The 25,909-nt window shown below is 40.3% G+C and overlaps 1 protein-coding gene across 1 annotated transcript in view; it reads left to right on the top strand.

Annotated features, from left to right (window-relative positions):
* The window catches only part of LOC121374015 (angiopoietin-1 receptor-like), a 33,389-nt gene extending 8,650 nt beyond the window's left edge, over positions 1–24,739 (top strand). Inside the window, exons 2-17 of the mRNA XM_041500887.1 lie at positions 34–168; positions 7,888–8,025; positions 9,638–9,775; positions 11,194–11,331; positions 11,772–11,906; positions 13,716–13,853; positions 14,573–14,710; positions 16,300–16,466; positions 17,159–17,345; positions 18,127–18,237; positions 18,665–18,849; positions 19,591–19,704; positions 20,255–20,325; positions 20,851–20,988; positions 21,834–21,933; positions 22,575–24,739. Of these exons, the coding sequence (XP_041356821.1) occupies positions 34–168; positions 7,888–8,025; positions 9,638–9,775; positions 11,194–11,331; positions 11,772–11,906; positions 13,716–13,853; positions 14,573–14,710; positions 16,300–16,466; positions 17,159–17,345; positions 18,127–18,237; positions 18,665–18,849; positions 19,591–19,704; positions 20,255–20,325; positions 20,851–20,988; positions 21,834–21,933; positions 22,575–22,637 (2,096 nt within the window). The 3' untranslated portion in view covers positions 22,638–24,739. The remainder of the gene's footprint in view (positions 1–33; positions 169–7,887; positions 8,026–9,637; positions 9,776–11,193; positions 11,332–11,771; positions 11,907–13,715; positions 13,854–14,572; positions 14,711–16,299; positions 16,467–17,158; positions 17,346–18,126; positions 18,238–18,664; positions 18,850–19,590; positions 19,705–20,254; positions 20,326–20,850; positions 20,989–21,833; positions 21,934–22,574) is intronic.
* The last annotated feature ends 1,170 nt before the right edge of the window (positions 24,740–25,909 follow it).

The raw sequence follows: 25,909 nt of genomic DNA, 5'->3' as shown, positions 1-25,909 counted from the left end.
ACAAACTTTAAAGTGTTGATCTTATTTTTCCAGAATGTCTGACAGGCCATTACGGAGTGGACTGCGAGAAGCTGTGTGGACAGGGATGTCGAGCTGGCTGCAACAGGACGACTGGGATCTGTGCAGGCGGCTGTAACTGGGGGTGGCGCGGAGCTCACTGCGACCAAGGTGAGAAAAGCTAGATTTAGACTTCACCGCCGACTTAGGATGTTATGTAGTCGACTCACTCCAACTTGATTCGGTTCATTTGGACCCCCCTCTTTGTCTGTCTGTCTGTCTGTCTGTCTCTCTCTCTCTCTCTCTCTCTCTCTCTCTCTCTCTCTCTCTCTCTCTCTCTCTCTCTCTCTCTCTCTCTCTCTCTCTCTCTCTCTCTCTCGCTCTCTCTGCACTTTAACATTACAACCGACATACAAATACCTTTTCACAAAATTGAAAACAGCTATTTAAATTTCAGTTCCGCAAGTTTAGCAATTTGGTAAATGTTTTTAAATAAAAGAAAACTCGCGATTTTCAAAGTGAAATCAGACACTGGATTTAAGTGATCCATCATTTGTTAGTATTAATAACGTAAGGTTTTCAATACGAACTGTCACGTCATTGAACGTAGCTTGCTTTTAATGACCAATATTAAATCAACCAAATACGATTTTCGGTGCTTGCCATCTTCACCCATCTCATGGAAAAGTACTTGCGAACATCAGGGTCGGATTATGGGGTTGATGGGTTTCCCCAGTTGCACGGACTCCCCCCCCTCCCCCCCCCCCCCCCCGGCTAAAAAACCCCACCCCACCACGTAGATCTAAATTGATGTCCACGTAAAATTCATAATTTCAAATTATAAACATTTACATATTGTTTCGGACCCCCCCTACCTAAAGCATAATCCGCCCCTGAACATCCATGGTTGCCTCCAGTTATTAAAACTGCATTATTGTCACGAGAATCGACTTGTAAGAGTACTCAGACTAGCATGGATGGATGGAGTAGGTGTTGCCTCCCCGGCCACCCCAGCTGTTAGGCGAAATTATAGCTTCCATCTTCAGACGCCTATGTTTAGCAAGAATACCGAAAAGGTACAATGTAGAAAATAGCATGCAATGGTAGGAAATTCTAAATGGTTAATTGACAATTTTTAAAAATATAGTCTACTCAAGACTTCATATTCAAATAGCTCGTTTTCGTGTTTTCGTGAATTGTGCATTTACTTATATTACGATCTTTGACATTGTTCCACGAGTTGTGACTACCGGCAGAAAAAGATCAAACGCCAGTTTTAGAAAGTTAGATATATTTAGTTAGCGCACGCCTGGTCCACCGAATGATAAGAACAACACGAAAACATCGGAAATAAACACTCAATGGTTAAAACTTTCCTTTTTAAAACCTCAGCTGCAGACAGATGTCTCAACTTAACTGATAAACCAAAAACCAGCAGTTCAACTCTTGATAGGGATAACCTTTTGAATAGGGCAGTGGAATTACAAAGTTTAAACCAGGGGCGGTTATTTCTTTAATCTGACAACTTAGGTGCGTGGGCAGGGAGAGGGGGTCGCTAGATTATGGCGTGCGAAGTTTATAAGGGTGAGGGGGTTAATTCACATTTTCCTTAAAAATATATTTTTAAAAACCAGAAGAAAATTTGCTTGTGTGAAATCCACCTCGCTCTTTGCCAGTTAGCAATGTGTGGTCGCTTGCTGTCGACCAAACGTCAAAAGAACTGCAAGGGTATGGCATGTCACTCTGTCTGGAAGAATTGTCCAAATTCTTTAACATATACAAGTTGCCTATGATAGTTTCTCAATCGTATGCCCAACTCTTCCATAACATGTTCAATAGATAACAAATCTGGTAAGAATGATGGACACCATTTGGAGCCAGGAAATGTGTTACAACCGTGGCACGGTGGGGGCCTGGCATTGTCGTCTTGCAAAAGTTAAAGTGTGTTTTGTATAACGACACCACTAGAGCGCATTGATTTATTAATCATCGGTTATCAAACATTTGGTAATTTTGACATATAGTTTTAGAGAAGAAACCTGTTACAGTTTTCCATTAGCAGCAAGGGATCTTTTATATGCACCATCCCACAGACAGGATACCAAATACCACGGCCTTTGTTATGGTGCACTGGCTGGAACGAGAAATATCCCAAAGGACCCACCGACGGGGATCGATCCCCGGCCAACCGTGCATCTTGCAAAAGAACATCAGGAACAATTTGGCGAAGTTTCGGAATGACCAAATGCTGCCAATACCCGATACCCGTCATGTTGACATTGCTGATACAGAAAGACGTCCTATAGCGCACAGAAATCCATCCCCACACTATTATTGTACCACCGCTAAATCTATCACACTGTCTGACAGTGACATTTGCATTTCTCATCTGGACGACGATAGATACGGATTCTGACGTCGTTAAACTGCAGAAAAAACCTTGACTCGTCTGTGAATTGTACCCTTCCGCTATTCATGATATGCCCAACGTCTGTGACGTGTACACCAGTCTTAACGTGCTACCCCATGACGTGGGTGAAGAGTGGTCTAACTGATTTGCGGCGAGATGGAATGTTGTTGGCTCGTTGACGATTCTGGATTGTCTGGTCAGAGACCCGTGCAGTTGCTACAACTCTCGGTTGGTCTCTAAGATGTCTGACAGTGATTGTGCGTTGACGTAATGTCATGTTTATAAGATACTAATCTTCACGACGTGATCTTGATTTAGGTCTGTCGTAACAAGCGCGATTGTGAATGGAATTGGGGTCACTTGGAAGCTTTGCCATAGTCTGCCAATAACACTGACAACAACCAATTGTCTGGGCCACGTTCCTCTGAGAAATACCATAGTGAATCCACGCAATAGCCTTTGCCCTGTCAAAATTTTTAAATTGATTTCTATGCATAGAGAAACATCTGAATGATTTACATACCAAACTATGCAAGGATTACACAGACTGCACGTGCAATCCATAAACGAGTTCATAAAGTGCGGACAACGTGTTGGTAGTATGATGCAATCACGTTGATTACACCTCGTCTAGTGCTTCGATATGATATTTTCATCCCCCTCCCCTCATATCCATGGGCTTGTTTCAGTGAAGATGTGTTTTTAAATATTACATTTTACTGGGTCGGTGTTTCTGCTGGTGGATAAAGGCCCCGAATGCGTCATTAGCCCCTAGTGCGTCATTAGCCCCGTTGCAATTTAAAATTGGCTGTATATTAATACAAACTGTTACATTAGGTTCGAACCTAGTGTCTTCCAGCCGGCTTTCTTAACTGTGGTTACTTGGGGTTCACTTTTTGTGGTAGACCTGGTTGGACGAGTGGTTACGGTCGCGGGCTGTCAAATGCCATGCGACCGTTGGTTAGAATCCTGCAGGTTGACACTTTGTGTTTTTAAATATTGCATGAGAGACAAAGCTTTGATTCAGTTTTGTGCCATTTACACAACAAAAAAAGTTATTAAACTTAATAGTGTCTTGTCAAAGTAGAATACATTGCCATACTTGAAAACTCCTTTGACCCTTAATTTATTTTGAGTAATATTTTAGGTCAAGAGGAACTTCATTTGATCGCAGAATAAGACTGGAACTAAATGACTTGACTCGTTTTTACAATATATTTTTGGTTTTGTAAAAAGTATACTCTTCAAAAGAAGAAACGCAAAACCACATTGTCATAACATTTGGAGAATTGGTTTAATTATTGAATGGCGAGTCCGATAATTACCAAATGTTGCAGGATTGTTCACAATTCACTCTAGTCCATTGTGAGTAAGTGATAGGACACACCACCAAGGTCAAGGTCATCTGGAGTCAATACCGGGTGTGGCCTCCGCGTGTGTTGACAACTGCCTGGCACCGCCTGCCCATTGAAGCAACCAGAGTACGGATGACGTCCCGGGGGATGGTGGCCCACTCGGCCTGAAAGGCTGCTGCCAGCTCGGGCAGGGTCTGGGGCTGTGGTTGTCGCTGTCGGAGGCGTCGGTCCAACTCGTCCCATAGATGCTCAATTGGGTTCAAATCCGGTGATATCGATGGCCAAGGAAGGACATTAATGTTGTTGTTCTGTAGGAAAGCCGTTGTGAGACGTGCTGTGTGAGGCCTGGCGTTGTCATGTTGGAACACTGCGTTGGCGTTGGCCATAACTGGAACGATGTGTGGCCGGAGGATCTGGTCAATGTAGCCCTGTGCATTCAGGTTGCCCTGCACGTGGACCAGGTCAGTTCTGCCAGTGTGTGAGATGGCTGCCCACACCATGACACTACCCCCGCCGAATCTGTCCATTTCCTGCACGCAGTTTGCCGCATAACGTTCACCACGACGCCTATACACGCGACATCTTCCATCATGACGTCGGAGCAGAAATCGGGACTCGTCACTGAACCACACCTGTCTCCATCGCAGTTGAGGCCATTGTCGATGAATCTGGCACCACTGCAGTCGGAGTCGACGGTGTTGTGGTGTTAAGATGACACCTCGAACTGGACGTCTGGCACGAATTCCTACCTCACGTAGGCGGTTCCGTACGGTCTGGTCGGATATCCTGCGCAAACCTGGTATTGCTGCGGCTGTGGAGGTGGCAGTAGTCAATCGTTCCCGAAGGTGGCGTACCCGGATGTAGCGGTCCTGCCCGGGGGTAGTGACCCGTGTTCGACCGGATCTAGGGAGGTCACGTGTTGATCCATGTTGCTGGTAACGGTCCCACAGTCTGGAGATGGTGCTTGGGGACACATGGAATGCCCTGGCAACGGCCGTTCTGGATTCGCCTGCGTCTAGTCGGCCGATGGCATTGTTTCTCTGCGGTTCACTGAGACGTGGCATGTCCTGGATTGTCAACTGTCGGCCAGATACAGAGGTCAGGCAAGCGAACACCCTGCACTTTTATACTGTCGGTGTTCATGTTGCACGTGCAGACAACGCACGTGCAGTGGTGACATGGTTTGCACGTGGCTGCGTTTTTGCGAATATTCACATTTTGAAACTTTATTTTACAGTAGCTGCGTTTTATCGAATGTAACCGTGGGAATGTGTTTGGGACATGCAATGACCTTATATTGACAAAGCATGAACCGGTAGGAAACATAAAATCGGAGTTATAACCCATTTGTACCCTTTTGCGTTTCTTTTTTTGAAGAGTATATTTAAACAGAGATTTATTTTTATTATAAGAAGTAAATTTGAAATACTGGCCTATTCTCAGTATTCGATTTTAGCTTCATGCTGAAACACACGTGTACACAAGCATGCACTTAAGCACGCAAATACGTGTATTTATAGAGTTTGACTAAGTTTGTCGGCGAGGTTTGTACCACTTTGTCACATCCTGGTTTTTTGACCATCCACGGTATCTTCTTAGTACAGGAAACTTCCAAATTAACATCAATGGACACGTGCCAATTAAAGAGGTTATTAACTAGTACAGACACGCTACATACACTTACTGTGTACGTTGTAACCCCGAAACACTTATTTTAATCAACCAACATGAACTATGTATAGGTCTTAAAGATTACTACACGATTACGCTTATAATACAACTACAAGGAAAGAAATGTGAGTTCAAACTGTAATCAGGACTCGCTATCTTGTAACATAATGTTCTAATGTAGTATACAAGCACATCTATAATTGTATATATATATATACACACACACGCGCGCGCGCGCGCACACACACACACACACACACACCGCCGTCACATTGAAAATTCTACAACTTGGCCAAAAATACATAATATATAAACTTTCTTTTTGTGTGCAAATAACAGGTAATAACCTTGAGAAAAGTAAATCTCAGGTATTAGCATTCTATCTTATTTGGAGGCGGGATGTAGCCCAGTATCCCAGTGGTAAAGCGCTCGCTTGATGCGCGGTCGGTTTGGGATCGATCCCTGTCGGTGGGCCCATTGGGCTATTTCTCGTTCAATCCAGTGCACCACGACTGGTATATCAAAGACTGGCATATCAAAGGCCGTGGTATGTGCTAACTTGTCCGTGGGATGGTGCATATAAAAGATCCTTTGCTACTAATGGAAAAATGTAGTTGGTTTTCTCTCTAAGACTCAATGCCAAAATTACCAAATGTTTGACAACCAATAGCCGATGATTAATAAATCAATGTGCTCTAGTGGTGTCAGTAAACAAAGCAAACTCAAACTATCTTAATTATATCTTGTAAAAATAAAACACCAATGACATCTCTTTTTTTCCAACAAAGTAAGTGACGTCAAATTGTAGGTTTTCACGTGTGACAGCTCATATGTACATGGTCAACTGGTTTAATAGACTAACAAATCTGTGGCGATTAAAATTTTGTGAATGGTTACATTAAACCGTGAGAAAGGCGTCCCGGTTTTTGAGCGATAAATGGCAAATGAATACATTGTACGTGACTTAAATAACGATTTTGTCTGAAAGAAATCGAAGAACGGTGAGTCATAGGAAAAAAGAAAGAAATGTTTTATTTAACGACGCACTCAACACATTTTATTCACGGTTATATGGCATCAGACATATGGTTAAGGACCACACAGATTTTGAGAGGAAACCCGCTGTCGTCACTACATGGGCTACTTTTTCCGATTAGCAGCAAGGGATCTTTTATTTGCGCTTCCCTCAGGCAGGATAGCACAAACATCGCCTTTGTTGAACTAGTTATGGATCACTGGTCGGTGCAAATGGTTTTAGCCTTGCGGAGCACTCAATCAAGGTTTGGAGTCAGTATCTGGATTAAAAATCCTATGCCTCGACTGGGATCCGAACCCATTACCTACCAGCCTGTAGACCGATGGCCTAACCACGACGCCACCAAGGCCGATGTGTGTCATAGGAAGAAATTAATATGAATGTTCGATTCAAAATACTTAGATAGTAAATATGTACTTCAAATTGCAACATTAATGTCCACTTTTCACAAGGTTTAATTGGCAGCTGTTATAGGCGTCTCATGTTTGGTAATTGTTATCGATTGACCCTGCAACCCGCCACACCTCAACCGGCGGACACTGAGTCACATGCCACTCGTTCTGACCATGCCATGACGTAACACGGATTACTGGCACTAGAACAGAGTAGATTAGGATAGGAAACTTGGAATGAGTAATACATCGACACCTTCTTTAAACTGTACCAACAGCCGAAATACATCAAGCACTTGTATATATATATATATAAAGGCACTTCAGATAGGTCACTTCTAACCCCAACCCCCTCGAGAAAAATACGAAAAGGTGCAAAAAGTGTCCCTTACAGGTGCTGATCCCGGAGTTTCTAAAGGAAGGGAGGTTTGGGATGGGAGGGGGGGGGGGGGATTAAAAAATGGCAATTTGAGTTTGTCGAGGAAAATGAGCCGAGCTCCCAAACGAGTAAAATCTGTTGGAAAAATGGGGGTGGGGGGGGGTTGGGGGAAAGCTCCTCAGAGGCGCGTTCCAAGGCAATTTCGTGTAGCCTATATTGTGGGCGATAAATTTTAAAAACCTAAACAGTCATTAAAAAGGCACTTCCCTGTTAAACGAGTCCTCTGGATCCGTTACTGTCTTAGTAATAGGGGACGGGGGGGGGTTTTATCGGGGTAAAAGCTGTCGCAGAGACAAAGCGCGTTTTCTCGTGCGCAATTTCGTGTATTGTTACCGTCCTCTAACTGTGGAGCGAGCCAAAATCTCGTGCAAAAATACCTTATAAAGTGAATGTCTGAAGTACTTTAAAAAATGGCACTTCACCGACCAAATATGAAGCTCCCATGGACTAGAAATTCAGCTGTGCTCTAACTAGGCCTTAGTAGTATACATATGTTTAGTTTTGTCCAGCTGCGCCTACCCCTCCTGGTTATCTTAGGTTTGATACGGCCCTGATGATTGTTTGCAAGGTTTATTCTCCGTCCGCAGGGTGTCAGCCGTTCCACTACGGCGCCAACTGTATCCGGAGCTGTGGCCACTGCCGTGATGACCGACTGTGCGACCCCTACACAGGACTCTGTACTCATGGGTGTGTCCCTGGGTGGCAAGGAACACGCTGTGACCAAGGTAACCTAACGACACCGTTCGCATCATTGGACGAAAAAAAAAAATTGAGGAATAAATCAGCAACAGGTCCATAAAAAATATGAATGTCTTTTCTTTTTTATAAAATATCCAATTATGGTCGAAACTCGCTATAATTTTATAGAAACAAAAACAAATCATTTTTTTATGCATCTGTTGCTAATTTATCTGAAGGAAACAAGAAATATATACTAGTATTTGGTAGAAGAAATGTGATGAAGTCATTTCGATTCCATTGTGAACTTTTGTTGCAATTTCTTCATGATACTGAATTTTATTCTAAATTTTAATTTTACGTATCTGTGATATTTGTATTTCTGCACAGTTCTTTACACTGTTTTAATTTAACTATTGAATTTTTATATTCATGTCGTTCATCACTTCGTTTTTGCATTTACCATAGTTTGACACCCAATAGCCGATGCATTTTTCGTGCTGAGGTGTCGTTAAACATTCATCTAAAAATGAAAAGATAACAGCTAAAATATGTAAACGGGATGAACACCTATTTTGTTTTCATAGCAATGCTGCATGACGAAAAAGCGAATGATAAAATTAAAAACAAATGTTTTATCATGACCCTCATCTTAGAACACTGCTTACTTTGGCAAGACTTAGAGCGGATGTAGGTACTTTGGTATTGTATAACATAAACACAATTATACAATTTCCAGACATTAGCAGATCAGCCAGTTTGTTACAGTACATACACACCCTAGAGACAAATCTATTAGCATATCCAGTTATATCTATAAACCACAGAATGCAGAGGGTATTTATTAGCATTCACGTCCACTTCACTAGACTATAAACTTGATGTAAACACGTACACCTCCATTTCATAAGGTGTCAAAAATTAAGTGTTAAATTAGAAAATACATTGTAAACGGTTGCTGGAATTATTTGAAGAAAAAAAAAGAAAAAAAATTTAAGAAAAAAAGAAAAGAAAAAGGATTAATGTATGATTAAAATTAACACAATAGTCAACAAATGAATGATAACATGATTAAATGATTACAGTGTGTGAGGATTTAAAACAAAATAAGTGCTAAATTAGAAAACATATTGTAGACTAATGCCGCAATTATTCGAAAAAATTACACATAAAAAAAATAAAGAAGAGAGAATTAATGGAGGCCTATAATTAAACTCAACAATGAGTTAACGCATGAATGATTACAGTGTATTAAATGATCGCAGTGTGTTAAATTATTACAGTGTGTTAAATGACTACAGTGTGTTAAATGATCACAGTGTGTTAAATGATTACAGTGTGTTAAATGATCGTAGTGTGTTAAATGATTACAGTGTTAAATTATTACAGTGTGTTAAATGACTACAGTGTGTTAAATGATCACAGTGTGTTAAATGATCGTAGTGTGTTAAATGATCGTAGTGTGTTAAATGATTGCAGTGTGTTAAATGATTACAGTGTGTTAAATTATTGCAGTGTGTTAAATTATTACAGTGTGTTAAATGACTACAGTGTGTTAAATGATTACAGTGTGTTAAATGATCGCAGTGTGTTAAATGATCGCAGTGTGTTAAATGATTGCAGTGTGTTAAATGATTACATTGTGTTAAATGATTGCAGTGTGTGAACCGTACACCTATGGTGTTGGCTGCTACAAGAAGTGTGGACAGTGCCGACTGAAGCAGGCCTGTAACATGGTGACCGGGGTGTGCAGTTCGGGCTGTGAGTCGGGCTGGCAAGGAAAACAGTGCAGTGAAAGTAAGAAGGCGTAACAATAATTAAAATCAAAATCAGTCAACGATTTCATAAACTTCATTTTTACAAGGAAAACTTGTAAGGAAAACAATGCATTGAAAGTAAGAAGGCGCATCAACAATTAAAATCAAAATCCGTCAACGATTTTCTAAACTTCATTTTTACCTGTTCATTCCATTCCAGTGTTTATTTACATGCTCCTATACCACTAGAGTTTCAAGCATGTCTGCCCTGGGCCCGATCTCTGGACACCTGTTCAGACAATAGAAAAGTGTTTTTGCAAAACGTGTTAATCCACAGTTTGAGGAAAGTGGATATAACCATACAAATGGCTTCTTTGCTATACTGTGCAGTTTTACTTTCAAAATGGATGACATATCCTTACGTGGATAATATAAACCAGAAGTTATAATAGTTTGAAAAATAAAAAGTGACATATTATAGATTGAAACACTCTTTGCCCTTCAGTACACCAAGGTTATATATACTATGTCCAGCTAAGGTTGTTTTTCGCTATTAAACCCATTTTTTCACAAATAAAATTGCACTTTACTTACATTTTATTATTTAGAATACACATTTCCATTCACCAAGTGCTTTTAGTTAATAATGGTAATCCTGATGTCCTTTCTGCGTTCACGAAATGCATTTTTTTTTATTTCTTAACAACAGGACATGCACTCGAGAAAAAACCGTTAAACAAAGCGAGGTCCAATCTATTTTAGAGCGAATGATCCTGTGTAAACTTTATAGACGTTGGTATCCGTATGACAGTATGGTTTTGGTTGCGTTTTGAGCTGTGGGTACGGTTCGTGGAAACACCACGTCCGATCACGTGTCCGGCCACTGTCTTCCAAGGGTTTTTCAGCCAGGCGGACGGGATCAGGTGCAGAGAACGTGAGTCCTGTTTCACGTGATTTAAAACCAATAATTTTGCTAAGTCTTTTGTTATTTGGAGGGGATACAACCAGATATAACAGTTGGTTTCAAAGCTTTCTTAGAACTCACAAGTCACTGGCGTACTCTGTGAAATTTGTATTGGGTGGGGTGGGGTGGGGGGAGCGACATCTACCGGTGACATCAGAATACTAACTTTAAAAATTATTTCAAGCAATTTGGACATGGGAATTCCCATGGTATTTATCGATATAAAACCTGCTTTTTCACTCCATTTGATAAAAACGTGATCTAAGTGTGTTACAGGTTTGTAGATTAACCAAATTATAATTTATTTTCGCTGCATGGAACTAGGGTGTGCGGCTTTAATAATAGTCTCCCATAAATTCCTCTCTACGTTCATAGTTATTATGAAAATGTGATGGATATAATGGTTAAGAAGATAGACAGACAGTCAAACAGGTCAATAAACGATAAAAGTGATGAATGGACGATAGATAAAACATGATATGTTTGCTTTAAAGAGTGTCCGTATGGACAGTATGGTGTGGACTGCGTTCAGAGCTGTGGGTACTGCCGTGGAAACACCACGTGCGATCACGTGACCGGCCACTGTCTCCAAGGGTGTCAGCCAGGCTGGACGGGATCCAGGTGCAGAGAACGTGAGTCCTGTTTCACGTGATTTACTCATTTATTTATTTATTTATTTATTTTAATAGATATATTTTGTTTCAAAGCTTTCTTAACTCACAATCACTGGCGTAGCCAGGATTTTATATTGGGGTGGGGTGGGGGGGGGGACCATATGTGTGAGTGTGTGTGGGGGAGGGGGGAATCCACATTATGTATGTGTGTATGTATGTATGATTTTATAAAATTTAATAGAGTTTAAAAAAATAAGGTTTGATTTGGGGCGGGGCATGGCCCCGTTGTTCCCGCTCCCTACGCCACTGCTCACAATTATATATCTATTCATTCAATGAGAATAAAGTATTAATGTTTCAACATATAAAATGTTTAAAACAATTTATATTTTCTAAAATCTGTATGATTATTTTAGATCTAAAATCTCTGAATGAAATACTATTGTATTCAATCACAGGCTGTCATTCCGGACGGTTTGGATCTTCATGCCGAGGCACGTGTGGTCGCTGTTTGAAAGGCACGTGCGATCACGTGACAGGAACATGTTTCCATGGTTGTGCGCGTGGTTGGAATGGTGTGCAATGTATAAATGGTAAGTAGCTATAATAATGGATCCTTTACTAGGTGTGTTTTTTCCATCTCAGCATGTATTTTCATTAAATGCACTCTACCATGTTATGCAGCAGCCGACTGCAACTAATTGTCAGAAATATTTCCAAAACTGTCTAAAGTTTGAAAAGTTTAAAATAAATACGTAACTTTAACAATAATTGTATGAGTGCAAGCTGAATACATTTATCTTATCAGAAATGACAGTATTTGCGTAAGCACCATATACATACATTCTATTTTCCACAAAGAAACTATTATTTATTAAACCAATGCGATGAAATACATGGATATCTGACATACTAGAAGTGTAATTGATTTTAGTAATATACTTTGTCAAAAAAGAAACGCATACGCGAAATATTCATGGAATTTAATACAAAGTGGCATAATTTCGTTATTTATGATCGTATCACAGTCAAATTTGACATGAGTATGTGACAATTTTCTTGCTATGGATTGACGGCAGTGGAGGCGTTTTCGTCACCAAACAGCGTCGCACGAGGGCGCTGAAATCTGCACCTTGTGTGGCCACCAGCAGCAGCAATCACTGCGCGACATCTCCTTGGCATAGACTGAATCAGTCTCTGAATCAGGGCACATGGAATCCTAGCCCATTCTTCCTGCAGTGCATGTGACAGTTGCGGAAGCGTCTAAGGCTACGGGCCACGCTGACGTACATGTCTGTCCAGTTCGTCCCATAGATGTTCAATGGGGTTGAGATCTCGCGATCTTGATGACCATGGAAGCACATTAATGTCCTGCTGAAAGAGTTCTCTCTGTCGATCCAAAATGAGAAGCATGTGACGGCGAAGAATTTCATCCCGGTAGCGTACAGTTGTCAGGTTGCCTTGTACGAACACAAGTTCACTTCTGCCGGTGTATGAGATGGCTCCCCACATCATGACACTCCCTCCACCGAATTTGTCAACTTGGGCGACGCAGTTGTTGGCAAAACGTTCATTGCGGCGTCTGTAAACACGTTGTCATCCATCACGTCGCTGTAGAAGAAAACGTGACTCGTCGCTGAACCATACTCGCTGCCAGTTTCCCAAGTTCCACTTCATTCGTACATTCGTGCACCAGCGAATACGTAAATGTCGATGTCGGTTCCGAATGGTTTGTGCAGATACCCTTCTCAAACCAGGTATGCGTCCAGCAGTGTTCGTTGCTGTGGCAGTTCGGTGACGCAAGTGCAGAACCCGGATGTAGCGATCTTGTGCTGCAGTTGTTATGCGAGGTCTTCCACTTCTGGGCCGGTCTTCAGCTGATTGAAACTGCTGGTACCTATCCCAGAGACGTGAAATGGTGCTCTGATGGACGTTCATGTGGCGTGCGACTGCTAACTGGGATTCACCTAATTGGAGGCGGCCTATTGCAATGTTTCGATTCAGCAGGCTTAGTCTTGGCATCTTGTAACTCGTCTACGTCGAAATGGAAATGAGGCATCATTGCGAGCATTGCAGCATTAAATACACATCACTACCCCAATCTGTTCCCCGAGTTTCAGGTGCATTCGCCAAAATCTGACCATTTCACGCCGATTTCCTGCTATTGTCGCACAACGTGCCACAACGTGCGTTTTAAATTTGTTTTAGGGTACATTTGGGCATGTTGTCTCATTCCAGGAACATTAACAAACATGGTCATTCAGCAACATTGTACCAAAAACCCCGATATTTTGTAAAATCAAACACTTTTCTTCTTTCCCCATCACCTATGCGTTTCTTTTTTGATGGTGCAGCATTAACTATTTCCTGATTATGATTTTAAAAAAACATTTCGTTACCAGAATGCGATCCCGGGTTCCACGGCGCGAACTGCTCGGTGGCGTGTGGCCACTGTAAGAACAGCACGGTGTGTGATTTCGTCAATGGAATCTGCTCCAAGGGCTGCGCCCCGGGCTGGAGAGGAGTCTTCTGTAAGGAAGGTGGGTCACAGGGTCGGTGCAAATAAAACGTGGTAATCTCGAGCACCAACAAGTAAATAAATAAATAAATAAATGACTAAAGCTATATATTTGCGTATTTGTATCTGTTACGGAGTATTGAGATTTATAGCAACATTGAAAAAGCTGCATTTTCTAATATTAAAATTTACATTTGAAGGCATTCAACTTGAGTTTCATAAGTTTTTACTGCCTTAACATATACATACAAGTTTATATTGGTGACCAGGTGTCGAGTCTGTAAAGTTTAAAGTCAATAAACTAAAATTCTTTAGTGTATTTATTGACTTTAAATGGACGAAACATGGTTAAAACATCTTTCTAGACGTTCACCTTTGTGAACACTGAGCCAGTATTAAGTGTCACAAGAAGTAACTCACTTAAATACTCTGAACAGCTGATTCCATTGCTGCATCTCTTCTCTCTCTTTTTATAGAACTTATACCGATAATTAAAATACAAATTGAAATCTTTCACTAACAAACATATTGTCAGTACATATACAAGACTATATCCTTGGAATTTTGGGAGTGAGGGTAACAAAATGAAGCAGTAATATTTTGTATTTTTAAGCTCCACAGAAAGGTCATTTCTAAACTAAAATAGCACTTTATCGTATTTGTATTTGTAACTGGAGAGTAGCTGTCCCTGGTCCCCTTAGATATGACTTTGATATTATTATTTCGATGTATATCTTTCAGAATGTGGAGTTGGGTTTTACGGCCATGACTGCAAGTTCCGATGTGGTAAATGTAAGACTGGTCCGGACTGTGACAAGGCGTCCGGGGTGTGTAAAGACGGGTGTGAGGACAAGTGGACCGGCTCACACTGCTCACAAGGTACGGCACATTGCACCACGCGCTTATAAAGCTATCAATCTATACTCACTCCTCACAAGGTACGGCACATCGGACCACGCGCTTATAAAGCTCTCAATCTATACTCACTCCTCACAAGGTACGGCACATCGCACCACGCGCTTATAAAGCTCTCAATCTATACTCACTGCTCACAAGGTACGGCACATCGCACCACGCGCTTATAAAGCTATCAATCTATACTCACTGCTCACAAGGTACGGCACATCGGACCACGCGCTTATAAAGCTATCAATCTATACTCACTGCTCACAAGGTACGGCACATCGCACCACGCGCTTATAAAGCTCTCGATCTATACTCACTGCTCACAAGGTACGGCACGTCGGACCACGCGCTTATAAAGCTCTCGATCTATACTCACTGCTCAGAAGGTACGGCACGTCGGACCACGCGCTTATAAAGCTATCAATCTATACTCACTGCACATAAGGTACGGCACGTCGCACCACGCGCTTATAAAGCTATCCATCTATACTCACTGCTCAGAAGGTACGGCACATCGGACCACGCGCTTATAAAGCTATCAATCTATACTCACTGCTCACAAGGTACGGCACGTCGGACCACGCGCTTATAAAGCTATCAATCTATACTCACTCCTCACAAGGTACGGCACATCGCACCACGCGCTTATAAAGCTATCGATCTAGACTCACTCCTCACAAGGTACGGCACATCGGACCACGCGCTTATAAAGCTATCGATCTAGACTCACTCCTCACAAGGTACGTCACATCGGACCACGCGCTTATAAAGCTATCGATCTAGACTCACTCCTCACAAGGTACGGCACATCGGACCACATGGCACTTCTGACTACGTGCTTTTAAACGTGACTAAAGTTCAAATCTAGACTAAAGACTAATAAAGTCTCGTCTGTAAATAGCACGAGTATTATAGTTTGAAGTCTGAAGACTTTGCTAATGTCTAATGTTAAGTCTATAAAACGTTAAAACGCACGGGTTTTGTACACAAATTGCATGAATAATTGATGATAACATTTCCTTTGATTGTAGAGAGATCATGCATCTTGCATTTGGTTCTTGTAGAGATAAATAGTATGTAGAATGTGCGTCTTACTTCATATCCGGTAGTTGCGTAAAGCTCTCATCAATGGCAGTGACCCGACAAGTGAGTTTTAGTGTGGTGATGAATTAGCTTTGTAACGAAGGCTCTCAGGGTTTTTTTTGAGAGTGTCAGTTCATGGTTTTTTCCCCCCAGAATGACTGACGTAATGTGTTATTTTGCATCACTGTCTAGCACGTGCTGATCGTGTCTCACTATCTAGTGGTAATGACGTAATGTGTTATTTTGTCTAGTTGTACTGGCCCAGGAGTCGGCTGACAGCTCTCTGAAACCCACCATGCCCGTCCTGATCGTGTTTCACTATCTAGTGGTAATGACGTAATGTGTTATTTTGTTCCACTGTCTAGTTGTCCTGGCCCAGGAGTCGGCTGACAGCTCTCTGAAGCCCATCATGCCCGTGCTGATCGTGTTCCACTATCTAGTGTTAATGACGTAATGTGTTATTTTGTTTCACTGTCTAGTTGTCCTGGCCCAGGAGTCGGCTGACAGCTCTCTGAAGCCCATCATGCCCGTGCTGATCGTGTCTCTGCTCCTAGTTGCGCTCGTGCTCGTCTCCACGGTCCTCTACTTCATCTTCATCAGACCCAGGAAACTCGGCATGGCCAGCAGGCTTTACCGACTTACACACGTACGTTATCACACACTCATTCTGAATGTGGTGTGGGTATATGTGGCAACTACATTCCCGTACAACCTCAAATAATAGTGTGTGTGTGTGTGTGTGTGTGTGTGTGTGTGTGTGTGTGTTTTCTGACTGTGTGTATATGTGTGTGTGACTGTGTGTGTGTGTGACTGTGTCTGTGTGTGAGTGTGTGTATGTGTGTGACTGTGTGTGTGTGTATGTGTGTGTGTCTGTGTGTGTGTGTGTGTGTGTGTGACACTGTGTATGTGTGATTGTGTGTATGTGTGTGTATGTGTGTGTATGTGCGTGTGTGACTGTGTGTATGTCTGTGTGTGTGATTGTGTGTGTGTGTGGCTGTGTGTGTGTGTCTGTGTGTGTGTGTCTGTGTGTGTGTGTGCGTGTGACTGTATGTGTGTGACTGTGTGTGTGTGTGTGTGTGTGTGTGTGTGTGACTGTCTCTCTCTGTGTGTGTATGTGTGTGTGACTGTGTGTGTGTGTATGTATGTGTGTGTGTGACTGTGTGTGTGACTGTATGTGTGACTGTGTGTGTGCGTATGTGACTGTGTGTGTGTGTGTGTGTGTGTGTGTGTGTGTGTGTGTGTGACTGTGAGCACGCGAGCAAATGTAATTCCTTACCTTCTTACATGCAAAAGCTGACCAAGAATGGTATATTTAACCTGAACATTGTCAATTTGCAGCAGCCCGCTGTTAACGAAACTAACAACACTTATGAAGAAATCCAGGGCAGTCCGTACGAGATCGCTCGACACAACCTCATCCTGACAGAGGAGCAGCTGGGGAACGGCCAGTTCGGTCTCGTCAAGAAAGGATTCATCAAGATGCACAGGGGAGTGAAGGTTCCGGTCGCGATCAAGTCTCTTAAAGGTACAGTTAATTACTGATACGTATTTCTTATACGAGAGCGAAGACCAGTGGCGTTGAGGTGGGAGAGACGTGTGGTTAGGGTTTTAGAAATATATAATCTGAAGATGACATCATATCTTTTTAATGAAAGACGTCTGGTAAGTGGATATTAAATCCACTGACAACTTGTAAACATTGTACTACTGTCATTTCGTCATTGTAGGCCTACCGAGTCTGAACCATCAGAGGATCCGTAACCCAGTCGATATAGGCAGCACAGTCTTGGTCACAAGGGTAATTCCATGGCCAAGAACATCCGTTTCACGGTTACAAACAATTATTGATGGACATTTTTTGTTTGTTTAACGATACCACTAGAGCACATTGATTAATTAAATCATTGACTATTGGATGTCAAACATTTGCTAATTCTGACACGTAGTCATCAGAGGAAACCTGCTACATTTTTCCTTATGCACCAAGGGATCTATTAGCCTATATGCACTTTCCCACAGACAGGACAGAACATACCACGGTCGAGAAATAGCCCAATGGGTCCACCGACGGTGATCGATCCTAGACCGACAGCACATCAGGCGAACGCTTTACCACTGGGCTACGTCCCGCCCCAATTATTGATGAAGACTTAATTATGGCAGTCTAAAAATTAAACCTAGCGATGACACACTATTAATTTGGAACTAACACAGCCGTGCTAGCTCAACCATCTTGTTCACATACAATCGATCTTCCTCCTCTGTAGATACACTTTGTAGCGCAATATTTTGTTTTATTGTTACAGACAACGCTTCCGAGAAGGACAAACGCGATTTCCTAAACGAACTGACCATCTTGCGAAAGGTTGGCAAACACGCCAACGTCGTCTGCTTGGTTGGCGCGTGCCACATCAGAGGTACGTATCACGACATCTTTATTCCGGGTATCCGGCTTTCTGATGAAGTTATTAACATTTAACAAAATTTATGTACAAATGATAGCATAGTATATTTAAATACTGAATAGTATTTACTAAAACACGTCAGTATAAGTCGACATTGCGAAAAATTGATATACTGAAGATCTGTTGCTTTGAAAATAACACTAACGTCTTTACGCAATTGACGGATACTCGAAAAAGAGAGATGTCTCGAAATCTTTAAAGGCCTTCTTCATAAATACAGTTACATATACTCAATTGTTTGTTACTGCTACACATGCATTTCATTAGTTAAGACGTTATTGTAATTCAGTAGTATGAGTGTAGTTTTGACTTGTCTGGTACAACAAAACATTTGGATTACCATTCTAGACTGTATTTAAATCCTGTTTCTTCTTTGGAGGCGTTATGTATGTTGCCATGGAGTATGCCAAACATGGCGACATGAGGACGTTTCTGCGCAGAAGCAGGAAGATGAAGAACCACACGTACTCCAACTCGAATCCTGGAACCACCCTCAGGCAGACGACACTTCTCAAGTTCGCGCTGGATACTGCTTCCGGTTTGGCACATCTTGCTGATCACCAAGTGAGTTGTGCAAATTACCGTATCCACATGGGTCCATGTTTGAAATTGGGGTTGCTCATTGGTTTAAAAGTTGTAAATCAGGTGAACAAATCCACGTGTTTATTCGTGTAACTCTTATCTGTACTTAGTTGTGCCAGGTTCTGTGGGTAGCAACCATGAATTGGTTATTGCCAACTCCTGCTAGATGAAGGAAGAAAATGTTTTATTTAACGACGCACTCAACACATTTTATGTACGGTTATATGGCGTCAGACATATAGTTAAGGACCACACAGATATTGAGAGAGGAAACCCGCTGTCGCCCCTGCTAGATGAGTGCATAAAACAAATGTATTTAATTAGATGTAAACTGGGTACACTCTTGTATAGGTTCCAAAGACGTCATAAATCAGCACATGTTGGTCAGATCCATATCCATACCTACTTCTTTTTATGAAATCTTAACTATTTAAACAAAATAGGCCTTTCTGCAACTTGTTCATGTGTGATTAAACTCCTTTACTTCTCTGTATAATCGGTCATATGCCAATCAAAGTTCTGCTTACTTGTCTAAAATGATATACCCTCATGGATCTATTTTCATTAAATAGTGAAATGTTGGTCAGTCCGAATTCTGTCTGGTCTTACAGTTACCGACTATGAGGGACCGCATGTCAATCACCTACATTATGGTTATTCAATAACATAAACGTTTTTACCACGACAGAACAACAATTATGATCGCTTATCTGTTGGTTGTAGATAATCCATCGTGACGTGGCCGCCAGAAACGTTCTGCTGGCCGATCACCTCGTGGCTAAGATAGCGGACTTTGGACTTTCCAAAAACGAAGACACATACGTGAAAACTTCCAGTGTAAGTTTTTGATGGTTTCTTCCACAAATATTGTTTTACCAAGGTCACTTTAAACATCAACAACATTTATTATGTTTGCATGTTATGTGATTACCATTACAGTGTAAGTATTTAATGAGCATACAAGAATGCATAATGTTAACTCTGCCATAATATCTTTTCAAAGAAGGAAGCAGACTTATAAAGGTCATAAGAAAAAATGTGTTGGATATTTTTCGCAACATGAATGTGCACTTACAAATTGTAAACATCTCAGAGAGAAAACCACGTAAGATTTATTCTTCAAAATGTAATAATAACAGTGGAGTGGGACATGAAATACATTTTTGTTTTTTTAAAACTCACCACTTGTAACATAATATTTTCCCATTAGCCCCAAAAATTATATCGGCATATATTGTTCCATTTCCTTCTATCATCACCCAACCAGAATCGTTTCTGAAGTATTTCTATGCAAATATTTCTGTAATTTACATATATTCCTACCTTTAAACACAACCTAACCTAGCGGTCTGGTAACAGGAATGTATTAAATTACGTTTTCTTCTAGACTCGCGTTCCTATCCGCTGGATGGCTGTTGAATCTCTCTTCACCAACGTCTATACGACTCAAAGTGATGTGTGAGTACAAATTCAATTAACTTTTATACCCAGTAGTCTCAGATCTGATGTTTAAATACACATTTAGCGCAGTTACAGTCCAAAACAGTGAAAGTTCAAGTGAGAGTCCTGGGTCAGCCTGTATACTTTACTACATGTTATATTTATAGGCAATGCTTTATTACGGCTTGGGTCTATTAGCATGAAGATTCATCAGTAGTGTACAGTGACTAAGTAAGTGAATTATAACATTAAATTAAAAATATTTTGATCGTTTTGTCAAAATAATTTTTATTTCTATATTATTACTTCATGATTTGTCAATGCTTTTAAATTTCTAAAATGAAGTGTTCATGTCTGTATATATATTTCAATGTCATGGGTTTACAATATAACGCCCTGTAAACATTATCTTCTAAAGGAAACGACAATAAAATGAGTGTTGGTTATCAATAATCTGCCTATAAGAGAGACTAACTATATATCTCCTTGTATGACCTTTATCATATTTGACTATAGTGTGACCTTTAACGCTTTCACTAACAGGTGGTCGTTTGGAATCACTCTGTGGGAAATCTTCAGTCTGGGCGCTACACCTTACTCCAGCCTGGAGACGCAGCAGCTGTTCAACCTACTCAAGGAAGGATATCGTCTGAAGATGCCCACTCTCTGTGACCAGAACCTGTAAGTTGTCTTCACCAGGATCATTCTAAGATATGTCTCTGACGTCCGCCAGTGACCTAAACTGTAACCTGAGGCTTCATCAAGCTCAATTTCTGACTCCTGGCAAACTGGACATAATTGAATCTCTTACTGTCGGAGTGACCCAAAATCTTGGCATATAATAACTGAATATTATTTTTATTGCTTAGTCTAGAACAGTAACCAAAAACGTAGTTGTCTTCACCAGAATCAGTTATAATTAATTACATCAGTATCTCTTAAGATATAATGAATCTCTTAGTCATCACAGTGACCAAACTTTGTCGGCATCAGTTCACTGAAACTAGTGAACACCCGACTCCTGAGAGGTCAAACATTACTGACCTGTAGGCTTTAATGACGCAGTGATTAAACCATCATGATTTAGACTGGTATATTTTAAATTCGTACCAGACTTGTCTCCAACCCAGAGTGAGTGTACAGGTTAACAGAAATCTCTTGAGGCTTATCGAACAAAAGTAGCCCTAGAGTAGTGACAGCAGGCTTATTCTCTATCCGTGTGTTCTTTATGCATGTTAGATATCATAGCATAATTAAAATGTGTTGAGTGCATCATTAAATAAAATATCTGTGGCGCTCAGCAGAAGTGGTATGGTCACTACATCCGTGGTCTTTCACTAACAATACTTTCCTGGTCAGAGTCCATATAATTAGATTTGTGTACTTATCCCGGACATGTTTGACATCAGTGAACATGTTAATCTTACAGTAAACGAAACCTTAATTAAGATTACCCACTTTATTATTGCTACTAGCTGAAAGGACACCAAGGTTGATTTCTAAGCAAATGTCTTTATTGATAACAGATATGCTATGATGCTGCAATGTTGGAATGAGAATCCAGAACGACGTCCAACGTTTGCAGAATTAGCAGGAAGATTACAGCGCATGCTTGAAGATTCCCAGGTATGTAAAAACCAGTTTGACATTCTGTCTTTGTATTTACGGCAATACTGTCCCATGTACTAGTCTTTTACCCAATCATAATTTTTTTTTTTTAATTAAAAATAAACAATGTTTTCATCTTGCTATCTATTAACATCTTATTTTCTCTTTAAATTAGCATTCAATTTCATTTGGTATTATTAAGGGTAGGTCTCCACAGACGTGATAAAGCCTTTCTGGCTCACTTGTAAAGCATAATGTGATGTTAGTTGAATGGTGTTTTCCATCTTTGTACTAGTATCTGACTGTCATCATTTGGTTAAAGTTTACTTTAAATTCATGTATGATCACATTTAAAAAAATGTTATGTCCCTGTGTACAGTGGTATGGTTAATGGATGAATATGGGAATCATCATGGTTTTGCCTTTACCTGTAACAACCTTTTAAAAAAGCCATCTAGACATAAATGCATGTCTCAGAGAAAAGATAAGAACTTAGAAAGAGTGTGAGAATTGTGAAAGAAGAAAGATTTGACTATCTACTTATGCTAGTTCAAAATGTAATACATGTATCTGATGCCATTCGAAATGTAATACATGTATCTGATGCCATTCGAAATGTAATACATGTATCTGATGCCATATGGCTGTCTGTTTTCTAGGTCTACATGAATATATCCATGGATGACGATTCACATTATGCAGAAATAGACCATGGCAACTGAACTGCAATCTGGTCTACTTGCTGCTAGCCATAACGCTCACAGATGCAGATTCTATAACCCTAGCTACACCATAAAGAATTTCTAGGACAAATAGTCGCTAATCTCATCTAGCACCCAGAAGCAACAAGTATCCTAAGGACAGTATAAGGTGAACCAAGGTATCGTACATAAGGAACTGCGACTCATTCACTGGTGACATATAAAAGATGGATACATCCTGTATAATGTATACTGTGTACTAGTGTGTGCTTTGAGTGTAGGCCAAGCAGCCTCATCCTAATTATCTTGAGTCTTGAAACAGGATCAAACGTGTTCGGCAATAGTGTCAAGAAAGCAAACAAGCTTACCAAGTGAAGCCTGGAAAATAATAGGAAGGGACATGATCCATGGAAGACTGTATTGCGATGAGATGAATTTAATTACATGTATCTATAGAGTAGTATTATAATTATATGTATATAATAAAGAATTGATTTAGAATATACATGAAAACGGACATGTATAGGATTCTTGAAGAAATTAAGATTGTTCTAGGAGATATGTCATTTGGCGTTTCATTTGTGAAATATTGTTTATTTCAAAGTGTTCTTTTGTGATCTATTACATCAAATACATGTACGTTAATATCATCGATGTGACAGACAGTCTAAACTGTGTTTGTACTGACCACATGGTGTACCATATTTGTTTTACCATAGGGGTATAGATTTTGAAAATAAAATGATTCCTGTCCAAATATTTAGTGGATAATTCTCCAATAGTAAACAAAGCAAGAATTATACATTATATCCCATCATATCAATCAGTCAATCAATCAACTATTTTCTTCTTCTTCTGCATTCAAGCTATAGTTGATCATGCTTTAGATTTGGAGTCCGGTTGTGGTGATAAAAAACGCTGTCTCTGTCAAGTCTTCTTTGGAACCCCAAAGCTTGACAGCCAGTGTTGTTCCGTTCGGCCAGTGCTTTATCCTGGCTTCATCGTAGATGAGGCAGAATTGCAGAATTTGCTCCAGATGAGCACATCAATCATTTGACTCATGGTTACATCCATTGAAGGTTCAAGCACAACTGTATTGGGCACATTCTTCTAGATTCCCCTGTGGATGTGTCCACGACAGGTTCTCCCATCATAAATGTTATTTTCACAACAGATCCAAGAGAGAATATATTCTGGAGCATACAGCCTGTTTGCAGTTAATTTAAAAACCAGGAATTCTGCAAAATAAAAATCATGTCTCACCTACAGTACTACAAATTAATTTAGTTCTTTAACAAATAAAGCAAGCAAAACCAACCCATATTTTAAACTTCCATTGAGGTGAACAAACATAAGCACAACTATAAACTACGTTTTACTGGTCTAGGACTTTAAAGAGTTTATGAGACATGGAGTTAAACTCAAATGTTGATGCCATCCCCATTGGAAAAGGAATGCCTATATATGTCACCTGTTTGAGTTCATCCAGGTGAGACTAAAAGGAATGCCTATATATATATATATCACCTGTTTGACTTCATCCAGGTGAGACTAAAAGGAATGCCTATATATCACCTGTTTGACTTCATCCAGGTAAGACTAAAAGGAATGCCTATATATCACCTGTTTGACTTTATCCAGGTGAGACTAAAAAGAATGCCTATATATCACCTGTTTGACTTCATCCAGGTGAGACTAAAAGGAATGCCTATATATCACCTGTTTGAGTTCATCCAGGTGAGACTAACAAAAAGGTTAGGTAGGCTAGGTAGGCTAATACATGTGTGAATAATCCATATCTGATAGGAGTTGGTGTGGATAATCCACATCTGATAGGAGTTGGTGTGGATAATCCATATCTGATAGGAGTTGGTGTGGATAATCCACAACTGATAGGAGTTGGTGTGGATAATCCATATCTGATAGGAGTTGGTGTGTATAATCCATATCTGATAGGAGTTGGTGTGAATAATCCATATCTAAAAGGAGTTGGTGTGAATAATCATATCTAAAAGGAGTTGGTGTGGATAATCCACATCTGACAGGAGTTGGTGTGGATAATCCACATCTGACAGGAGTTGGTGTGGATAATCCACATCTGATAGGAGTTGGTGTGGATAATCCATATCTGGATAATAATCCATATCTGATAGGAGTTGGTGTGGATAATCCATATCTAATAGGAGTTGGTGTGGATAATCCACATCTGATAGGAGTTGGTGTGGATAATCCATATCTGATAGGAGTTGGTGTGGATAATCCATATCTGATAGGAGTTGGTGTGGATAATCCATATCTGATAGGAGTTGGTGTGGATAATCCATATCTGATAGGAGTTGGTGTGGATAATCCATATCTAACAGCAGTTGGTGTGAATAGTCCATATCTGATTGGAGTTGGTGTGAATAATAATATGTGATAGGAGTTGGTGTGGATAATCCATATCTGATCGGAGTTGGTGTGAATAGGAGTTGGTGTGAATAATCCATATCTGATAGAGTTGGTGTGGATAATCCACATCTGATAGGAGTTGGTGTGGATAATCCACATCTGATAGGAGTTGGTGTGGATAATCCACATCTGATAGGAGTTGGTTTGGATAATCCACATCTGATAGGAGTTTGTGTGAATAATCCATATCTAACAGGAGTTGGTGTGAATAATCCATATCTGATAGGAGTTGGTGTGAATAATCATATCTGATAGGAGTTAGTGTGGATAATCCATATCTGATAGGAGTTGGTGTGAATAATCCATATCTGATAGGAGTTTGTGACGATGATGGTAACCAGCATTTGCTAAAAAGTCTAAAAGTATTCTTATTAAAAATGTGTTTGACATATTTATCTTGTAAATACAGATAGTTGTCTTGTGTACAGTCAGCAAGGCTGATCGAAGGGTCATGTATGCAAACCTTCAGATGTGCACCCTGTTAATAAATTTGATAATCTGATGTCCATATTTTGGTGACATGTCCATACTGTTTTATTCATCTAGTTCAAGGGTAACATAGCCCTAGTAGTCATCATTTTCTTCATACTGGGCTTTCATTAAACATGTATTCATTGTTTGTTTTATAAGCAAGTAAAATATTAATATACATACACATTTGTTTGTAAATAGCATCTTTAAAAATGTGTGGTAATTTCACTTATTGCTGTACAGCACGTTCAGCATAATTATACATTTACAGGATACTACAAGTAACAATGGGATGGAGAATATTTCTCGAATCATGATTTGTAATTCTAAATTACATAAAATGATCCATAGCAAACTTATAATAAAATTTT

This window comes from Gigantopelta aegis, chromosome 6, assembly GCF_016097555.1.
Source record: "Gigantopelta aegis isolate Gae_Host chromosome 6, Gae_host_genome, whole genome shotgun sequence".
Classification (NCBI taxonomy): Eukaryota; Metazoa; Mollusca; class Gastropoda; order Neomphalida; family Peltospiridae; genus Gigantopelta; species Gigantopelta aegis.
The sequence above is the reverse complement of the archived record's forward strand: the minus strand, read 5'-3'. Positions and strand labels throughout refer to the sequence as shown.